This window comes from Phyllostomus discolor, chromosome 11, assembly GCF_004126475.2.
Source record: "Phyllostomus discolor isolate MPI-MPIP mPhyDis1 chromosome 11, mPhyDis1.pri.v3, whole genome shotgun sequence".
In the NCBI taxonomy this organism is placed as follows: Eukaryota; Metazoa; Chordata; class Mammalia; order Chiroptera; family Phyllostomidae; genus Phyllostomus; species Phyllostomus discolor.
In genome coordinates, this window is record NC_040913.2 from 10,372,215 (window position 1) to 10,390,100 (window position 17,886).

General features: G+C 38.7%; 1 protein-coding gene across 1 annotated transcript in view; it reads right to left on the reverse strand.

The window, feature by feature from the left end:
- The window catches only part of GPC5 (glypican 5), a 1,172,420-nt gene that overhangs the window by 571,075 nt on the left and 583,459 nt on the right, over positions 1–17,886 (reverse strand). The window contains exon 7 of the mRNA XM_028526582.2: positions 4,915–5,074. Within this exon, the coding sequence (XP_028382383.1) occupies positions 4,915–5,074 (160 nt within the window). The remainder of the gene's footprint in view (positions 1–4,914; positions 5,075–17,886) is intronic.

Consider the following 17,886-nt stretch of genomic DNA (forward strand, 5'->3'; position numbering starts at 1 on the left):
AATTACAACAGTATGCTATGACAAAGTTAGTTGATAAGATGTCTCTCTCTCAAAATGTCATATTGCACTGCACTCACACTTCTTGTGAAGATGTGAGACAATACAGTGTCGACGTGATGAGATGACCCGAGGTGGATGACTAAGCATCGCGATGTAGTATGACTCTAGCATACGGGGTATGGGAACAAGAGCACTGCCATATTGCAAATGCCACTCTGATCACCCAGTTGACTCCTAAGTGACTAATGGGTGGGGAGCGTGCACAGTGTGGGCACACTGCACAAACGGATGATTCACAACCCCCATGGGATGGGGTAGGGTGATACGAAATTTCTTCATGCTACTCAGAATAGCATGCAACTTAAAATTTATGAATTACTTCTGGAATTTTCCATTGAGTATTTTCAAAATGTGGATGACAGCATAACTGAAACCCCCAAAAGAAAACTTTGGATAAGGAGGGGCTCCTATATTACTAAATACAGTTGGTCCTTGAACAACAGGAAGGTTAGAGCCACCAAACCTCATGCAGTCGAAAATCCGTATATAACTTTTTACTTCCCAAAATTTTACTAATAGCCTTCTGTTGACCAAAAGTCTTACCAATAATGTAAACAATCAATATATATTTTGTATGCTACATGTATTATACACTGTATTCTTATAATAAAATAAGCAGAAAATGTTTTGGGGAAAATCATAAGTGAGATAAAATATATTTACAGTGCTGTATGTGTTTATTGAAAACAATCTGCATATAAGTGGACCTTCACAATTCAAATGCATATTATTCAGGGGTCACCTGTAAATCAGGAAGCTTTATTTCTCAGTGACCAAAAAAGTATTTTCATTTTACTATGCATGTAAAATGCACTATTCTCTTCCAAGGTCATTTTACTATGAACATGGAACATACTATTCTCTTCCAAGGTCATTGTCAGTACCATGATGTAGATGTATTTGTTAGAGGCTACTCCAAGGTTAGTTACTAAGTAACAAATCCAAAGTACAACATAAACGGTACAGTGGACAAGTTCTATTTATTCTATGCTATAAAAAAATCAACAGATTTTTTCTAGACCTAGTAACTTGATATTCCAACTTGCTATCCCTCTATTTCTAAATCTCATTTAAATGGAACATTTTCTGCTTTCCCAAGCCTACCATTTGAGATAACACTTAGAGAGGAATGGTTTTAAACCAGGGAGTGTATCAGTGGACCAGGGTACCCTATCATTACTGCTATTGTGATGCAATGGGCAGCACGTGGAACAGGGAATACTTGAGCTCTGAGTCCTGAATTCTTTAAATATTTAGAATGTGGGGAGATGAAGAGAACCCATTAAAGAGAAGGGGAAGAATGACTCATGAGATAGGAAGAATCTAATGGCAAACAGCCTTTATGAAGAAAGACTTGGGGTGACCAAGTAGGAGGTAAAGCAGGAGCCCCAAGGGGTCAGACTGCTGTGATGGTGCTCTGACCACACCTGTCTTCACAATCCCATCGTAACTATTCTGCAGGAGGGTGTTGAGATCGTCCCTGGGAAACTAGTCATATAGACTCACCCTCACCAGACTTAGTTTTCACTTACAGGCTTCTCAGTTAAAGTAACACTATTTTTAAGATGGCCAAACATGCTACATAATACTATATGAGCAATCATGAATGTGACAATATTCAAAGACTTAAAATTACCCTGCTATTTTTGAAAATCGGTATCTAAAACAACTTGTGATTAAATTCACGTTGCTTGAGGTTATTACTGTGAATAACCTTATCAAAATTAATTTTCTCATGATTTATATATTATTTTTTTAAAAATACAGAGTTTTGCAAATTAAATTATAATATCATGTAGAAGAACTGCAAGCAATGCTTCTTCGAGTTTTCAAAAATACACATTGGCTCTTACAGCCTGTCTTTAGTAGTCTTCTGGTTTGTTTTTCAACATTTGAAACTATCAGAATTTGGGGACATTACGAGAATAGTCAAATAGTTATAAAAGTATTGATGGTAGTGACAGTGTGCTCAGCATGGCCAAAAGAGCTTTTTCCACTGGTGTTTGGAACTTACTGAGTTAGCTACTTTGAGAGGATGGCAGAGGCGAGTGGAAAGGAAGGTTTAAAACCACTTCAACCCCACGATTCAGGTTGCTAGTGAAATATACCTACCTGTATTAGTGAGCCAAAGTCAATACAATAAAAATATAAAATAAGCTTCTGCAACACGGGGATTTTAAACTCATTCTCCTGACATAAGAAAACATTTTCAATTTTCTAAGACTGAACACGACAGAGTAGTATAGATGGCTGCATTTTACGAGCAACATAAGTTCACATTTAACAATAGTGTACAGGTGGGATACAAATAAAGATAGTTTAAAAAGCCAAAACATTGTTAAATTATTTGATACCATTGGTGATGAAAACACAATGACACCTAAAGGCACGTAAGTGCTTTGGTTGTGACACTTTGTCAGTCGACGTGTAGAGGCCCTCCTGTTGCCTGACTCAAACATGAGCAAACCAGAGAGAGGAAATCAGTGTGACAATCTGATGAGTAAAATACTTTGCAACTTGAACATTTGCACAACTTGAGCAAAGTCATCAAAGCCACATGGCACACTTACTCCTTATAATTATATAGAGAAATAAATCAATCAATCTATTTTTAGGTGATGAGTGAACTGCGTTCTGCCTATGTTGTATTCTGCAAAGAATACACATCAATGTAAGGTAGAAGTCACGGTGCATTTCAAGTTCTACACACAGAAGTCACCCTCCTAAACTTTCTGTAGGACAATATTCTAAAGTCAGTAAGACCATGTAAAGCTACGTGTTAATTTGTTTTACCAACACATCATGCTAGTCAAACGTGGGAGAAATAGCATCGTGCCTTATGAAAATAGAAACGTGACCTGCCCTTTGCTACCCTCCCTGTGGCTCTCAGTTTCAGCTTGCTCTCCAGAGTGCTTCCCTAACCACTTATTAAAAATTGAAAGGCAGCAACAGCTATAAACTCGTAGCAACATAATAGGTAAACCACTTATAGCAGATATGGGTTTGCTGATAACCATGTATGTCCTAAATCTCCCCAATTCTGCTGGAGAGTTGCTTGTCTCACACCCCTCCATTTGGGCAGTAATTGAAAACAGGGTTTTGAAGTAAAACATTCATTCTTCCACCTTGACAAGTATGGTTCTAGGAGAAAACTATTAGCAGCTGAATATCCTCCATTTTCTCCACTTCTCTTGTGAACCAAGCTAAGAAGGGGCACCTATTAATACATGACAAGTTCTTCAGCTTATAAATAATTTTAGGAGTAAAAAAATCTGTGTAAAATTACTAATTCCACACACACACAATTTACATTAAAATGAAATTTCAACCTAAGCTATCATTGTAACAATTTTTATGACTTAATATTCAAAGGCAATAAAATTATAGCACACATCAATACTAAAGATAGAATGAAAATGTGAGATTATTCAACATTACCCTAATAGATAATTATCACAATTCCAAAATACAGTGGAGGACATTGTAACTCTTAGTAAAAAAAATTTTAATAAAACCCTTTTGATTTCATTTTTTCCTTCCTGTGAGAAACTACGTTAAAACCAGTAACAAGAAGACACATCCTTATCTGTTCCTACAAAAGAAGACGATGTTTAATTTTCACTAGGAAACTGTATTAACGCATGGAGGAATTTCGTGGGTTGTTGCTCGATGGCTGCTCCAAGTTACTAAATCCCATCCACTTACCTTCCATGTTACATCTATTACTGTGTTCAACAGAAAAGCGCATTTCTTTATATTAACCATCCCTTTGATTTTGCACCTCTGCTGGCTCCCATTCCTTTAACTGATGGTGAGCTGGTGGAGAAGATCCTGGGAGGAACAGGGCGTGGCTGCTGGAAGCATTGGAAGAGCTCCAAACTCATGACAAGAGAACTAGAAAGTACGTAAGTCCTTCCCCTGTTGATGGAAGGGCATGCCCACCTGGTCCAAAGTAACCCGTTGGGGCTAAGAGGGGGACAGTTAGACGTGCGCCCAGACAGGCATGGGTGTTTGGTGTGACCCAGACAAACCAAGAGCTGCTCTGGGTACATTACGTGTCACACTTATTTCTCAGCTGCTAACTTTGGTTGTCTCACCCTCGTGACCAAACGCAGGCACACGGCAGTGGAGGGTAGAGCACTTATCTTCCTCATTTCCCATGTTAACACAGGAAGATGAAATGTGTTTGGCGATTTTTAAAAAAAAACATTGGTAGCTCCATCTCTTGTGGTATTGACCAGGCCAGCTATAACAGAATTGCTTATCGAACCCACGGAATCGAAACAAAGTGAATGATCGATGAGCATTTTTGGAAGACCAAATCTACACGAGTGATTACAAGTAGTTTATTTTTAACTATCACTAACCATATTCTTAACTAATTTCATTGCAATTTAACTATGATGAGTATTTACTAAAATAAAATACTTTGATAATTATGGCATGATAATATTAAAATGCAGCATTTGTTTTTTTTTAGTAGGGCTTGTTCATTCTAGTTTCACATTAATTACCAATACACATTCAATATTCATCATAGTAGTGACTAGTTATTACATGCCTCCTAAGGATTATCCCTCTTGAAAACATATAAATCTTAGAACAGATGAGCAAGCAGCCACTAGGTTTTCATGCAAAAATGTGAGCTCCATTCAAAGCCATAAGTTAAAAATAAAGAAAACCCCAAGAGCGCATGTCCTAAATACCTGAAAACAGGATCATTTTCATTTCTAACTCTTCTTGCATGCTTCTAAATTCACTGTCTCTCTCTCTCTTTAAATTCATGGCAGTGATGACCCTTACTGATGTTGCCAAATCAGTCCCTTAGGAATGGTCTTAGCATCACACACTTACAGTCTGAGACTTTCAGCGTCCTCTTGACTTCTCCACTTCCCGATCCCCCGCAACCGTCTTCATCATCACAGTCGCCGCTGACCTGCTCAGCCACGCCGCCGCCGCCGCTGCCCACGGGCAGCTCCCACTTGTCGGGTTTGGGGGACCTGCCTTGTAACAGCTAAATGTGAATACAAAAAGCATGTATTCAGAGCAAATTCAAATCATCTAAGAATGCTATTCAGGAACCTATGAAGAAATTAGAATTATTTTCTTATGCGGGTCCGCTATTTTAATGTAGCCACCTTACCAAATCAAGTCTACAAGAAAAGTGGAAAAAAAAACACTGAAATAATAACAAATAATAAGCAAGGTCTTACAGCCAAAAGAGCTAGGACCTGAATATTCGCTCTGTGCTAAAGCTTTGGGAAGCAAATAAAACCAGGTCCTCTTGCTCATGGAGAGTTTGGCTACGGACTCCTTTGTTTCTGAGTAAACAATATTTAAGTATATGATGTCAAACTCCAATACAACACAACTCGCTTCGCAGTATGCTGGATGGTGATATTGTGCTGTTCTTAAACCAACAATCCAAAATTTCTCAAACAGTAGATTACTAACATGGTACTATTGTTCCCGAAAAGATTCACTTAAAAGAATCTCGAATTTTGGACATATACATTTTGAGCTTATTTAAACTTTCTAATATCAAATACATAGTCCAATGCATACTGCACAGAACTAAACCTGGGAATAAAAGACTTAAGTCCTATTTCCATTTCTACAGATAACTTAAGGAACTCCACCAACTTCTTGGTTCTCAAGTATTTCATTTACTTTTTATGAGCAAAATGGATAGAATAGCCATTTTCCCTAGAGCATGGGAGTGCTGGTAATACTTTTGAATAATATTATAAATGCCTGAACTCCTTCTCAAAAAGGTGATGTTATAAATAATAGAATGTTTCACTGAAAGCAGAACCTCAGGACAACGATCCAATATGTGACACTTCGCCCTCTCAGGCAGTTTTGAAGACACGTGACTGAGCATGAGCACTGCAGGGTACTGCTCCTTTAAGAATGAAATGTACCTCCGCTGAACACCTAACGGTCATTTAGAATTTCAGGGTATTTTATGCAAGTATTATGGTTGTTACTTCTCAGGGATTTCCTAAGCAATAGTATTGATTAGCAGACAATAATTAAACTCACAGCCCAAAGAGAGCAATTCATATTGAAAAACATAGAGTGAAATATCCTCAGTATACCTAAGACAGATATGTTTAGCATTTAAAGAACATTTACTCTAAGCAACGACACTTTGACAATTCACCAGCTTTCAAAAGTAAAAAAAAAAAAAAATCGCCACAAATTCTGAAATATTACAATTCCTTAAACTGTATTTTCCCTAACAAAAATGAAATGCTAAAACAACTTGACAATAATTTTTAAATTCTTATCAGAATTTATTCCTATGTAAGAGCATTTCCCCATATTTATTAATAGATATTACATTTAAAAAGAAGGATGGTCACGGGGATTTAGGCAATGTTAAGTTACTACGTTTAATGAACGGATGTGCCTGCTTCTTCCTGCAGAGAAGATACGAATATATAAGAGCACGTCACACTTCAGAGTCCGAACACAGAAAGGATGGATAACGGTATTACTTGATAACATTTACCCTTTGCAAGTTAGCATAACCATAAAGGGCTTCATCTCTGAGGTCCAACATTCTCAGATTTGAATCCTGATTCTGACATATATTAACTGTGAGACATTGGGCATTGTGCAGGCTACGGAATAATTAACTCAGCTCCCTTGTATCTAAAATAGGGACAATAATATACCTGGGCCATTGTTCTTATTGTGAGAGATAGTACACATAAAATACTCTGCCTAGTGTTAGGACATTAAAAATGAATATATTTTGATTCTTATTATTATCTACTTTATTATATATTCTATTATAATATTACTTAAATATCCACAGCACATTAATTGAAAGAATTATTTGATAAAGAATTCAATACATGACTTAGGTTAAAATTGTTCTAAGGATTACCTGACAAGTACAACAAAAATCCAACTTTCTGGTGACGGGTTATTATTCCCTTTGGTCCGAGATGTTCTTCCCCAACACCTTCCCCTTTCAACTTGACTTTCCCTTTACTTCCCTAGTTATCACTACAATGGTTTCCGGGGAGCTTGGCTACACAAAGATGGAGACTCAGAAAGAACAGCTGCTTTGTGCCTGTCACAAAGACCCAGCTCACTGAGTCTGAACTCAAAAATGCAAACCACAAGATAGTGCACACAAACTAAACTTTAGGAAACTGGTTTGGGGTGAATGCAATTAAATATATTAATTGTCAGAGAATGATTCATTTGTTTATAGTGATTGATAAAGATAATGGAGAACATTTTTTTATAGAAATCTTGCTCTGTTTTCTACATTTCTTTTCTAGATCACTGAAGTAACCTACAAAATATCTAAGATACATGAATTCACATTTTTAAAAAGGAGAACTATACAAAACTATATTTTAACTTAATTTAAATATGTATGGTGGGCGGAACTGTAAACTAGGCCCCAAGTTTCCCATTCTAATCCCTGGGGCTGTGAATATGACGTCTCCCTCACATCCACTACAGTACGTGGCAGAGGGAAATTTGCAAATGTAATTAAGGTTATTAATCAGTTGGCCTTGAGTTCATCTAAAGGGAGATTATATAGGTGGACCTAATATAGTCACATGAGTCCCTTAAAAGCAGAAAGTTTTACCTGGCTATCAGCAGAAATCAGAGAGATGTGAAGCTTGCAGAGGGAGGAAGGGGTATCTGACTTTCTCGATCATGCTGTTGGCCTTGAAGGTGTAAATGTCAGTGCTCTGAGATGGCCCAAGAGAGATTCTGCCAGAAGTCCTGTGGCAAAGAACTGAACTACTAGCAGCCTCCAGGAGTGAGAGTGATCCACCTCGCAGCCGGCGAGGAACCCAGCTCAGTCCTACAACCGAATTCTATCCACAACTCCGCTGAGCCTGGAGGAGGATTCCCCCCACTCAAGCTTGGCTTGCAACTCGACTGCAGGCTTGGGAGCCCCTTAGCAGAAAGCCCTGAGCAGGGAGCCCATGGGGACTTCCAAACCATAGAATAGGAGTCCATAGATGGAATTTTTAAACTGCTAAATATGTGGTGATTTGTTGTGCGGCAACAGAAAATGAATTCACTCTCTAAGTTGCAAATGGGCCCCTCATGCCTTGGGCAATGTTTTTGTCTAGTTACTTTTGATTCTCTCACACAGGGGAGTCATACTCAGTTTCACTGGGGGCCACATCAGCCTTGCAGTTGCCTTCAAAGGGCCGAACGTAATTTCGACTCCTTAACAGTTAAGGAGTAGTTACATTTATACAGCCCTAAAATTATTTCGGCCCTTTGAAGGCAACCGCAAGGCTGATGTTGTCCCTGATAAAAATGATTTTGATGCCCCTGCCCTGACATATTCCTCTGAACAAAATGGTCAACATATCCAAGGTCGATACCTTACTGGGAAGATCATACCCCCAGAAATAAGCTATCGGATTTGACGTATTCTCCACCCTTCAGTTCCTCTGCCTTTTTACCATCCCTCTCACTGTTTTCCAAGTCTCTGAGAGAGACAGGTATGGTTGTTGTTTCCTATGATCAACTTCGCCAGGTGTGTCCATGATCCCATCTGATCCATGCTCCCAGACTCCCAATAACCCCACCCCCCTCATGGAGGATCAGTATCTCCGTCTCCTCTGCACGAAGGTTCTGCCTTACAATGCTCACTGTCTTCCTTCTCAATCATCACACATCCACAGATGTTCGCTTTATTCTCACAAGCATAAGGTAACATAATTTGTGAAAATTCCCAACAAATTCCTAATCAACAGAAATAATAGGATTTTCACAGTAAGATCCTTATTCAAAATCCCATGTCTTTGGGACTAAACTATTTTTGACTGCTTCTGAGTTGGTTCATCTTTCTCCATACATCGAAGGAGAAGGAGGAGAAGGAGAAGAAGGAGAAGGAGAAGAAGGAGAAGGAGAAGGAGAAGGAGGAGAAGGAGAAGGAGAAGAAGGAGAGGAGGAGGAGGAAGAAGAAGAAGAAGGGGGAGAAGAAATTTCAATTAACGTTGTAAATCCTCTGTTCTTTTCCATCTCTTTTTGAGAACCCATCTGGACAGACTGGTCTCATCTGTATACAAATTACCCTCAAGCCTTTATCTGCAGCCTTTGTTACTCTGTAGTTCATCTCTAAGCAGCGACTAGATATCAAATGCACTCCACCCCTTTGTACATTGAAATAGAACCTATCACCTCCACTATTAATGTGTCTTCCCAATCCCTCCTGTGCAGGGGACGTCAGTCTCTTCCACTTACTACCACCAGGTTACTTCCCCTAACCAGTACTGCCACAGTGCCATTTCTCTGCCGTAACTCTCTTTGTGACTGTTTACTATCGAACCCCACTGGTCCCAACATGTGTCTGGACCACAGATATCAGTCCAGATAGATGAAGCACAGAGAGGCATCTGGTGGTAAACTGCTGGTGAAATTCATACTATGGCCCCGTCCTGATATCCATGAACTAAAGACTCCCAAGGAATTTTGTTCAGTTGAGATTCCAAATTTAATTAAGCAAACTAACCCCTTCCCTCAATTATACCCGTTGACATGCTTCTGCAAACGAAGTCCCCCCAAAAGTTCAAATTGAGATTACAGTCAAGATCCCATACAATATACTTTTTAGAAAAATTATGTCTAAACATAGCCCTCCCAGCACCTAAATTTTGCCACATGGCATTCTCTCAGAGAAACTGTAATATTGTCTATGCTTGCTTTAAAGCCTCCTCACTTCCAATTCTTGTTTTTCTCCATGTAGATTACCCTCTTTGCTGTTCCTCAACCCATCACATTATACCTGATTTCAAGTTTAAACTCAAATACCTTTTTCCTCCAGTCCATACATATTTCTCTGATCTTTTCAATCTGTGTACCATTCATTGACAATTAACTTATTTGGGCATAGGCTACAAGTTTCTGGCTAAGGGTAAGTTTCTCCAAGACAAGATCATGACTTAATCCTTCTGTACTCCCTAGCATGACCACAGGGCTTTCCACATTGCGGATGCTAAATAAATATGGTTTAATTTATTTACTTAAAAATTTGGAAAAATGTATTATATTTACCCTGTCTCCAATGCTCATTTTTAAAACATTTTATTTGTTTATTTTTAGACAGAGGGGAAGGGAGGGAGAAAAACATTAATGTGTGGTTGCCTCTCATGTGTCTTCTACTGGGAACCTGACCTGCAACCCAGGCATGTGACCTGACTGGGAATCTAACCAGCGACCCTTTGGTTTTCAGGCCCGCACTCAATCCACTGAGCCACACCAGCAGAACTCCAATGCACTTTATAATACTTTTACTCAAATCTTTGCAGGCCATCATGTTCTAGAATAACATTTGGATTTATGCTTATTGAGCAGAAGATTGATTCATTATTCACTCAATGACATTTATTGAGCACATACTATGCAATATGTATGTATATTGAAAAATGTACATTCATATAAATGAGAAGGCATGGTTTTAGTTCTTAAAAAATGTTCAGTATATGCCTTACTTTACTTCAAATTTGGCATTCATGAACATGCAATGACTTAGAATTAAAAGAAAAGAAATAATACCAAGTCAGATACAAAGGAGGAAGGCTAAAGGTTTAGTTTTGTGAGCTTGCTAAATTATTTTTCTGTTTAATCCTTAATAAGAAATATTTTTTAAAAAAATCTCCTTCCTGAGTAGCTGGAAACATCTACAAAGTTGTTTCAACAAAAATTTGACATTAAAAGATCATGCCAAGAAATATTCCCCAAATATATCTGTTTGCCATACTAATTCCTATAGACTAGAAAGAAAAGGGATGTTCTGGTTACGTTTTTAAATGAATATGTACAAATATATTTAAATCATTGATTTGTGCGAAAATACTATTATTGTTTCTAGAGTCTACAGGGAACTTTAGTTTCAGAATTTGCGTCCTCAGTAATGAAATTCTCCCCTGACCTTTGGGGGAAGGGGGTCAATCCTTTCCAGTCCTCTCCTCCCCCAGTGTCCCATGGAGACAGCATGCAAATCACCGCCCACCCCCAGCTCCGGTAGCTTCACCCAAATGGCAAGGGCTATTTCCCATTCTACTCTGAAACCAGTTCCATCAAAGAGGAGCCCTCCCTGACATGTCTTTAGTAAAACAATGGGGCTTCCACATGTACACACTTAAAGGAACAGTCACAAACAAAGTGCCTGTAGAATGATAATGAAGCCAGTTTCTCCAAATGCCACATTAAAATCAGTGATATCACAGCAGACACACTTATGCCCCACCCTGTAACAAAGGTCTCTTTATTTTTTGCATGTATATAACTAGCTGTTGAATATATTCATAAAATATAGAGCATGTAAGATTTTTTCAAAACTGAAAACCCCAAACAAACTTAATATTACTTCTCTGGGCTTACAATTTTTGCATCTGTAAAAGGAAAGAAAAAATATGTTTGGAAGATTTTGTGAGTTATTATTTTGGTTAAATTTTGTAAACTGCTAGCATATTGCAAGTGCTCATTAATGGGTGTAAAAACATCCCCCTCCATCCTCATCCTGCCTTCCCCCTGAGTTTGCCCACATGAGAAGATGATGACATTTTGAACACTTGGACCCCGCCATGAAGAGTGGAAAGCTGATCAATACTTACCTATTTATAGAACAATTTCATAAAGGGCATGATTTGACTTCCAGCCACACACTAATTGTGTGCCTTTAAGCAAATCACTTCAGCCCATTAAAATTCATTTTATGCTGCTGAATAATAATGCAAAGGAAAGCACTTTATATACTATAAAGCACTATGCTCATTTACAGTGTCTGTCCAAGACGTTGCATCCATAAAATTGAGAAGCCAACAAAGTAAGAATAGAGTGGAAAAAAAAAACCTTTTAGGGTGTTGCTCAATGCCATGCAGTTTGTGCTGGTAGCTAGGTGGTTAGCTGAAAATAGTCATTTGTGATGACTGATGCTTCCTGCTTATGTTTAATTGGTGTAGGAAGCTCATTAGGGATGCTATCTTAGAGCATGAGTTCGGTGGGTAGAATATCTGATGACTCTAAGGCAAATGTATTTCTTTCAGCTGTTGAATTAATCCCTCTATAGACTCAGTTTGCTTTTTATTAACAGTCTGGCAATATCTCACAGTTGCAATAGCCTTTCAAACACAATGAAATCTGTCCACAGGTGGTCCACATGCACAACATGTTTGCTGTGAAAGAGAAACATATTCATCACATTCAAAAATCTCCAAATGTGAGAGCAATTGAATGCTCTTCAAAATCCTGTATGCAATGATATATCTCTAAAATATTTCCTCCATCCTCTTACAATCACTTATACAGGTATATAAGAAAAAATGTGCTTAGAAACTCTTAGTCATCATATATGTGCCTCTAGTCATTTATGCAAAGATAGACAGGATAAAATCTGTTTTTTTTTTGTGACTTCATACTATTGATGAGAATGTATAAGTGAAAATCAAAATGCTGACAGGAAAGTTTCAAACCAGATAACTAAAGATATAGAAAAGACTTTAATTTCATTTAATCATTAATAAAACATCTTCAAAGAATACATTTTAAAAATAGACTGGGGGGACAGTGGGGAGAAGGGTTTTCAGGAAGTACTAGAAAGGACACATGGACAAAACCAAGGGGGAAGGTAGAAGCAAGGAAGGGAGGTGGGTTTGGCTGGGGTGAGGAGGGTGCGGGCGGGGTGGGGGAGAAAATGCAAACAACTGTAACTGAGCAACAATAAAGTAATTAAAAACAGAGAATAGACTGAGACTTCCAAACACATCTCACCTCCTCACACAACTACAAAAAAAATGACAACTGTACTACAAAATAAATGTCACCCAGAGCTGTCAGAAAATTGAGCTGCATAGAAGTCCAGCAACCAAGGAATGAAAGAAACTATTCATCCAGACAGGTAGGAGGGAAGGAGACGTGGGAGCATGGAGATGCTAAGTGATGCAGAGAGACATGGAGACATGTGGAGACATGAAATGGGTGGTCCCTCACCCATGTGTGGTGTATAAAAATCAGGAAGGATGCCTCAGGAGTGAGGGATCTCAAGACCACCCAGCCCGCACCCAGGGTTCTAGCACCAAGAAGATGGGTCCCCACAACTTCCGGCTGTAAAAACCAGTGGGGGTTGTGGTGGTGGACTAAACCAGGATTCTTAGGAGTCTGCTCTTAAAGGGCCTGCAACGGACTTAGGATTTATGCAGACTCATTCTCTCTGGGCTTTAGCACCAAGGCATCAGCTGGAAGGACACCAGAGGCATATTCGAGAAACTGAAGAGACTGCACTAGGGAGAGTACCTGGGGACAAATTGCTCCCAGGCAAAACTCCAGAGGCTAGGCACAGCATTGTCCCCTCTCAGAGCCCTCCCCCACACAGAACCACAGAGCAGTGGGGACATGGGCTGCCCTTCCCTGGCCATTACCTGGGCTCTACCCCATGCAACTCAGAGGTGTGCTTTTCTACAATAGGCCTCACTACTAAGACAAGAAGTCAAAGTAGCTCTACCTAATACACAGAAACAAACACAGGGAGGCTGCCAAAATGAGGAGATGAAGAAATGAAAGAACAGAACAAAACTCCAGAAAAAGAACTAAACAAAATGGAGATAAGCAACCTATCAGATGCAGGGTTCAAAACACTGGTTATGAGGATGCTCAAGGCACTCATTGGGTACTTCAACAGCATAAAGAAGACCCAGGAAGAAATAAAGTTTACATTAAGTGAAATAAAGAAAAATATACAGAGACTTCCAGTCAAGATGGTGGCATAGGGAGACATGGCTCACCTCCTAACACAACCACATCAAAATTACAACTAAAATATAGGACAACTATCACCCAGAACCACCGGAAATCAAGTTCAATGGAAGTCTGACAACTATAGAATTAAAGAAACCACATCCATCCAGACTGGCAGGAGGGGTGCATATGTGGAATGGGTTGGTCCCTCACCTATGTGTGGTGGATACAAACTCAAGAGGGATATCTCTGGATGAGGAGTCCCACACCAGGTCCCCTTGCCCGCAGTGCCAGCGCCAGGAAGATTAAGTCCCCACAACTTCTGGCTGCAAAAACTAGTGAGGATTGAGCTGGTGGGAGAAACTTTTAAAGCCTCAAGAAGTTCCTCTCAAAGAACCCACGCACAGACTTACCCACTCAGACTCACTCTCTCTGAGCTCCGGCACCATGGTAGCAGCTTGAAAGGCACCAGTGGCATACATGGAGAAACTGAACTGTTTGTCATCAAGGGGAGTAGAGGCCATAGTCCCTTCTCTGAACTCTCCCCCCACAGAGCTGGCAAGCTGGTGCCATGTCTGAGACTCCAATGACAGGGCTATCACTCTTTGACCTGCCTCAGAGATCCCCAGAGACTCTGCCCCATCCGACTTATGGGCCCACCCAAGCCACTTTTCCATATGAATGGCTGGTCTTGGTTCATGCTTCACAACTTCCTAAATAGTCTCAAACAAGCAACAGTTTATAATAGCACAATCAATAAAATATAATTAAAAATGAATTGATAAAAGAAAAATCTACACAGAACCAGGAGTGGAGTGGATGAAGCCAAAAATCAAATCAATGATTTGGACTATAAAGAAGAAAACATTCAATCATGACAACAAGAAGGAAAAAGAAGGAAAAAAAAATCAGGATAGACTAAGGAGACTCTGGGACATCTTCAAACATACCAACATCCAAATTATAGGGCTGCCAGAAGGAGAAGAGGAATAGCAAGAAATTTAAAACTTATTTGAAAAAATAATGAAAGAAAACTTCCCTAATTTGAAGAAGGAAATAGACATAAAAGTCCAGGAAGCACAGAGAATCTCAAACAAGATAGACCCGAAGAGGACCACACAAAGACACATAATTAAAATGCCAAAGTTTAAAGATAAAGACAGAGTTAAAAGCAGCAAGAGAAAAACAGATAGTTATCTACAAAAGAGTTCCTATAAGACTTTTAGCTGATTTCTCAGAAGAAACTTTGCAGGCTAGGAGGGACTGGCAAGAAGTATTCAAAATGGTGAAAAGCAAGGACCTATAACCTAGATTGCTCTGTCCAGCAAAGCTATCATCTAGCATGGAAGGGCAGGTAAAGTGCTTTCCATACAAGGTGAGGCTAAAGGAGTTCATCATCACCAAGCCATTATTATATGAAATGTTAAAGGGAATTACATAAGAAAAAAACAAGATCAAAACTATGAACATTAAAATGGCAATAAATTCACATCTAACAACAACTGAATCTAAAAACCAAACTAAGTGAACAAGCAGAATAGAAACAGAATCATAGATATGGAGATCATTTGGAAGGTTATCATCAGGAGGGGTAAGAGGGAGAATGGGGGAAAAGGTTCAATGTTAAGAAGTACAAATTGGTAGGTACAAAATAGACAGGAGGATGTTAAGAACAGTATAGGGAATGGAGTAGCCGAAGATCTTATGTGCATGAACCATTGACATGAACTAAAGTGGGGGATTGCTGGAGGGAAGGGGGTACCAAGTGGAGGGGGCAAAGGGGAAAAATTGGGACAACTATAATAGCATAACCAATAAAATATATTTTAAAAAATCTATGTTTTGTGAGTATACAAAACATAGAACTGATTCTTGTATTATCATTTATTAATTATTGTATTGTTTTCAATATGAACATCTATAAACCTAATTTTACTCCACCCTGCATATACATGCAAATACATACATAAGTATGGATTTCATTTTGTTATAAAGTAATTAGTATCTGCACTTTCATAAGTCTAACTGAAAACTCTAAAGAAATACATGAGAAATAGGAAAACAACAGAAATTAGAAATTAGAAATTAGAAATTTAAAATTAGAATTCTGATTCAAAATTTCTCATGATATATTTTTAAAATATCTCTATACCACATTTCAAATGGGAACTTTTAAAACATGAATGCACAGATACCAAGATCAGACTGATAGCAGTCAGGGGGAAGGGCTGAGGGGCTGGGTAAAAAAGGTGAAGGGATTAAGTGAAATAAAAAAATACTCATAGGCACAAACAACATGATGATAACCAGATGGAAAGGGGTTGAGGGGAGGTAGAAAAGGGTAGAGAGGAGATAAATGGTGATGGAAGGAGACTTAACTTCGGGTGGTGAACACACAATACAATATACAGATGATGGTTTATAGAATTGTACACCTGAAACCTATATAATTTTATTAGCCAATGTCACCCCAATAAATGTAATAAAAAACTACATAAGATACTCTCATTATTTTTCTGCAGTGTAACTTCCACTTTCCCAAACCTCCAACTCAACTCCCATCTCTACCCCAACACACTCCACCCTATCTCCATCTTCTCATGATTACAATCATCTTTTACAATTTTTTCAAATACCAAACTTTCCCAAGTTCTCTTTTTCAAATTTATAAAATAGTTTATCCACAAAAACTATCACAAATCTCCAGATTTATTCTAGACTATTCCACCTAAAAAGCCAAACGCATTTTACAGCGTGTTGCGTTACGTTAAGCTGACCAGAAGTCATTTCTATAGGATTTCTTGTGGGTGTTTGCTTCAAGTTTGAGCTTTCCGATCTTGGCTTCTCTTGTGCCGGCAATTTGAAAGGTCACTGTCCTGTTGGCATTTGGTTTATGGAAAGCAGTCTGGCAATTTATAAAAGTCTTGTGATTTTGTGGATAGAATACCGCACTTAGAAAATGCTTAACTACATTGATTCTCTGGCCCGAGATATTGCAAAGAAGTCATTCACTCTTGTTCCCATAATCATATTCTGTATGTGTCCCTTTCACCGTGCCTGATCCTTACACTCAACTCATGACCAGTCCCATATTCTGAGCTGTCATGCCAAAAGTGTCCAGGTAAGTTTATAATTAATGTGTGTCCTAGTCCAATTCTAAAGTAGACCTCACAGGAGAGTTAAAACTCAAGGACAACAAGGAGGTGCAGCAATAGAATAGAAATAAACATGACCTCAAATACGATGCAGAAATATGGTGGGACCAAAACAGGAAGGGTAAATGCCAAATATTATCAATTCTCAAGTGACTTTTGTACAAAGTCTACATGAAAACACTCCAAGGACCTGAAAAGGACTGGCAAGTAAAGAAAGAACCCTTCTTACGAGACGACCCCTGAGTTAGTGTCAGAGCCTTCTGTAAAATCATCTATGCTAAATTAGTTGGAAAGGCACAGAGGACCAATGGCCAGAGAGTAGAAGAAACAAGGACGTTTGTGAGTGAGCAATGTATAATGACCCCGTGGCAAGAGAATAGGGAGAGAGGAGATGGAAAGTGGACGTTGTAAGTAAATTAGTAACATGTGGCATGTTTAATGGAATAAGTAGACGTGGGGTGCAAATTTCTCAAAGCTGAACATATTATTATGTAGGATATAATGTATAACAATTATTCTTGCCAAAATAAAAAAGAGAAGTATTGTTCTGTCCGTATCCTATTCAAAGCTAAATTATTAATACTTTTCTAAATCGCTGTTACATGTTCACCAACATATACACAAACACAGATCACATATACATAGTGGCACCTACAACTGTGGTGAGACAGAAACCATCCAGGTTTCTTACTGATCCAGGTCCATCTGTAATTGAAATTAGAGAACATTCTGTATAAGAATTATCAGACATTAAATAATTTCCATATTTTGCATTTCTTAGGCACTGAGTAAATTTGTATTATTCTTTTTTTAAGATTTTAAAAAATATTTTATTTATTTATTTTTAGAGAGAGAAGGGAGGGAGAAAGAGAGAGAGAAACATCAATGTGCAGTTGCTGGGGGCTGTGGCCTGCACCCCAGGCATGTGCCCTGACTGGGA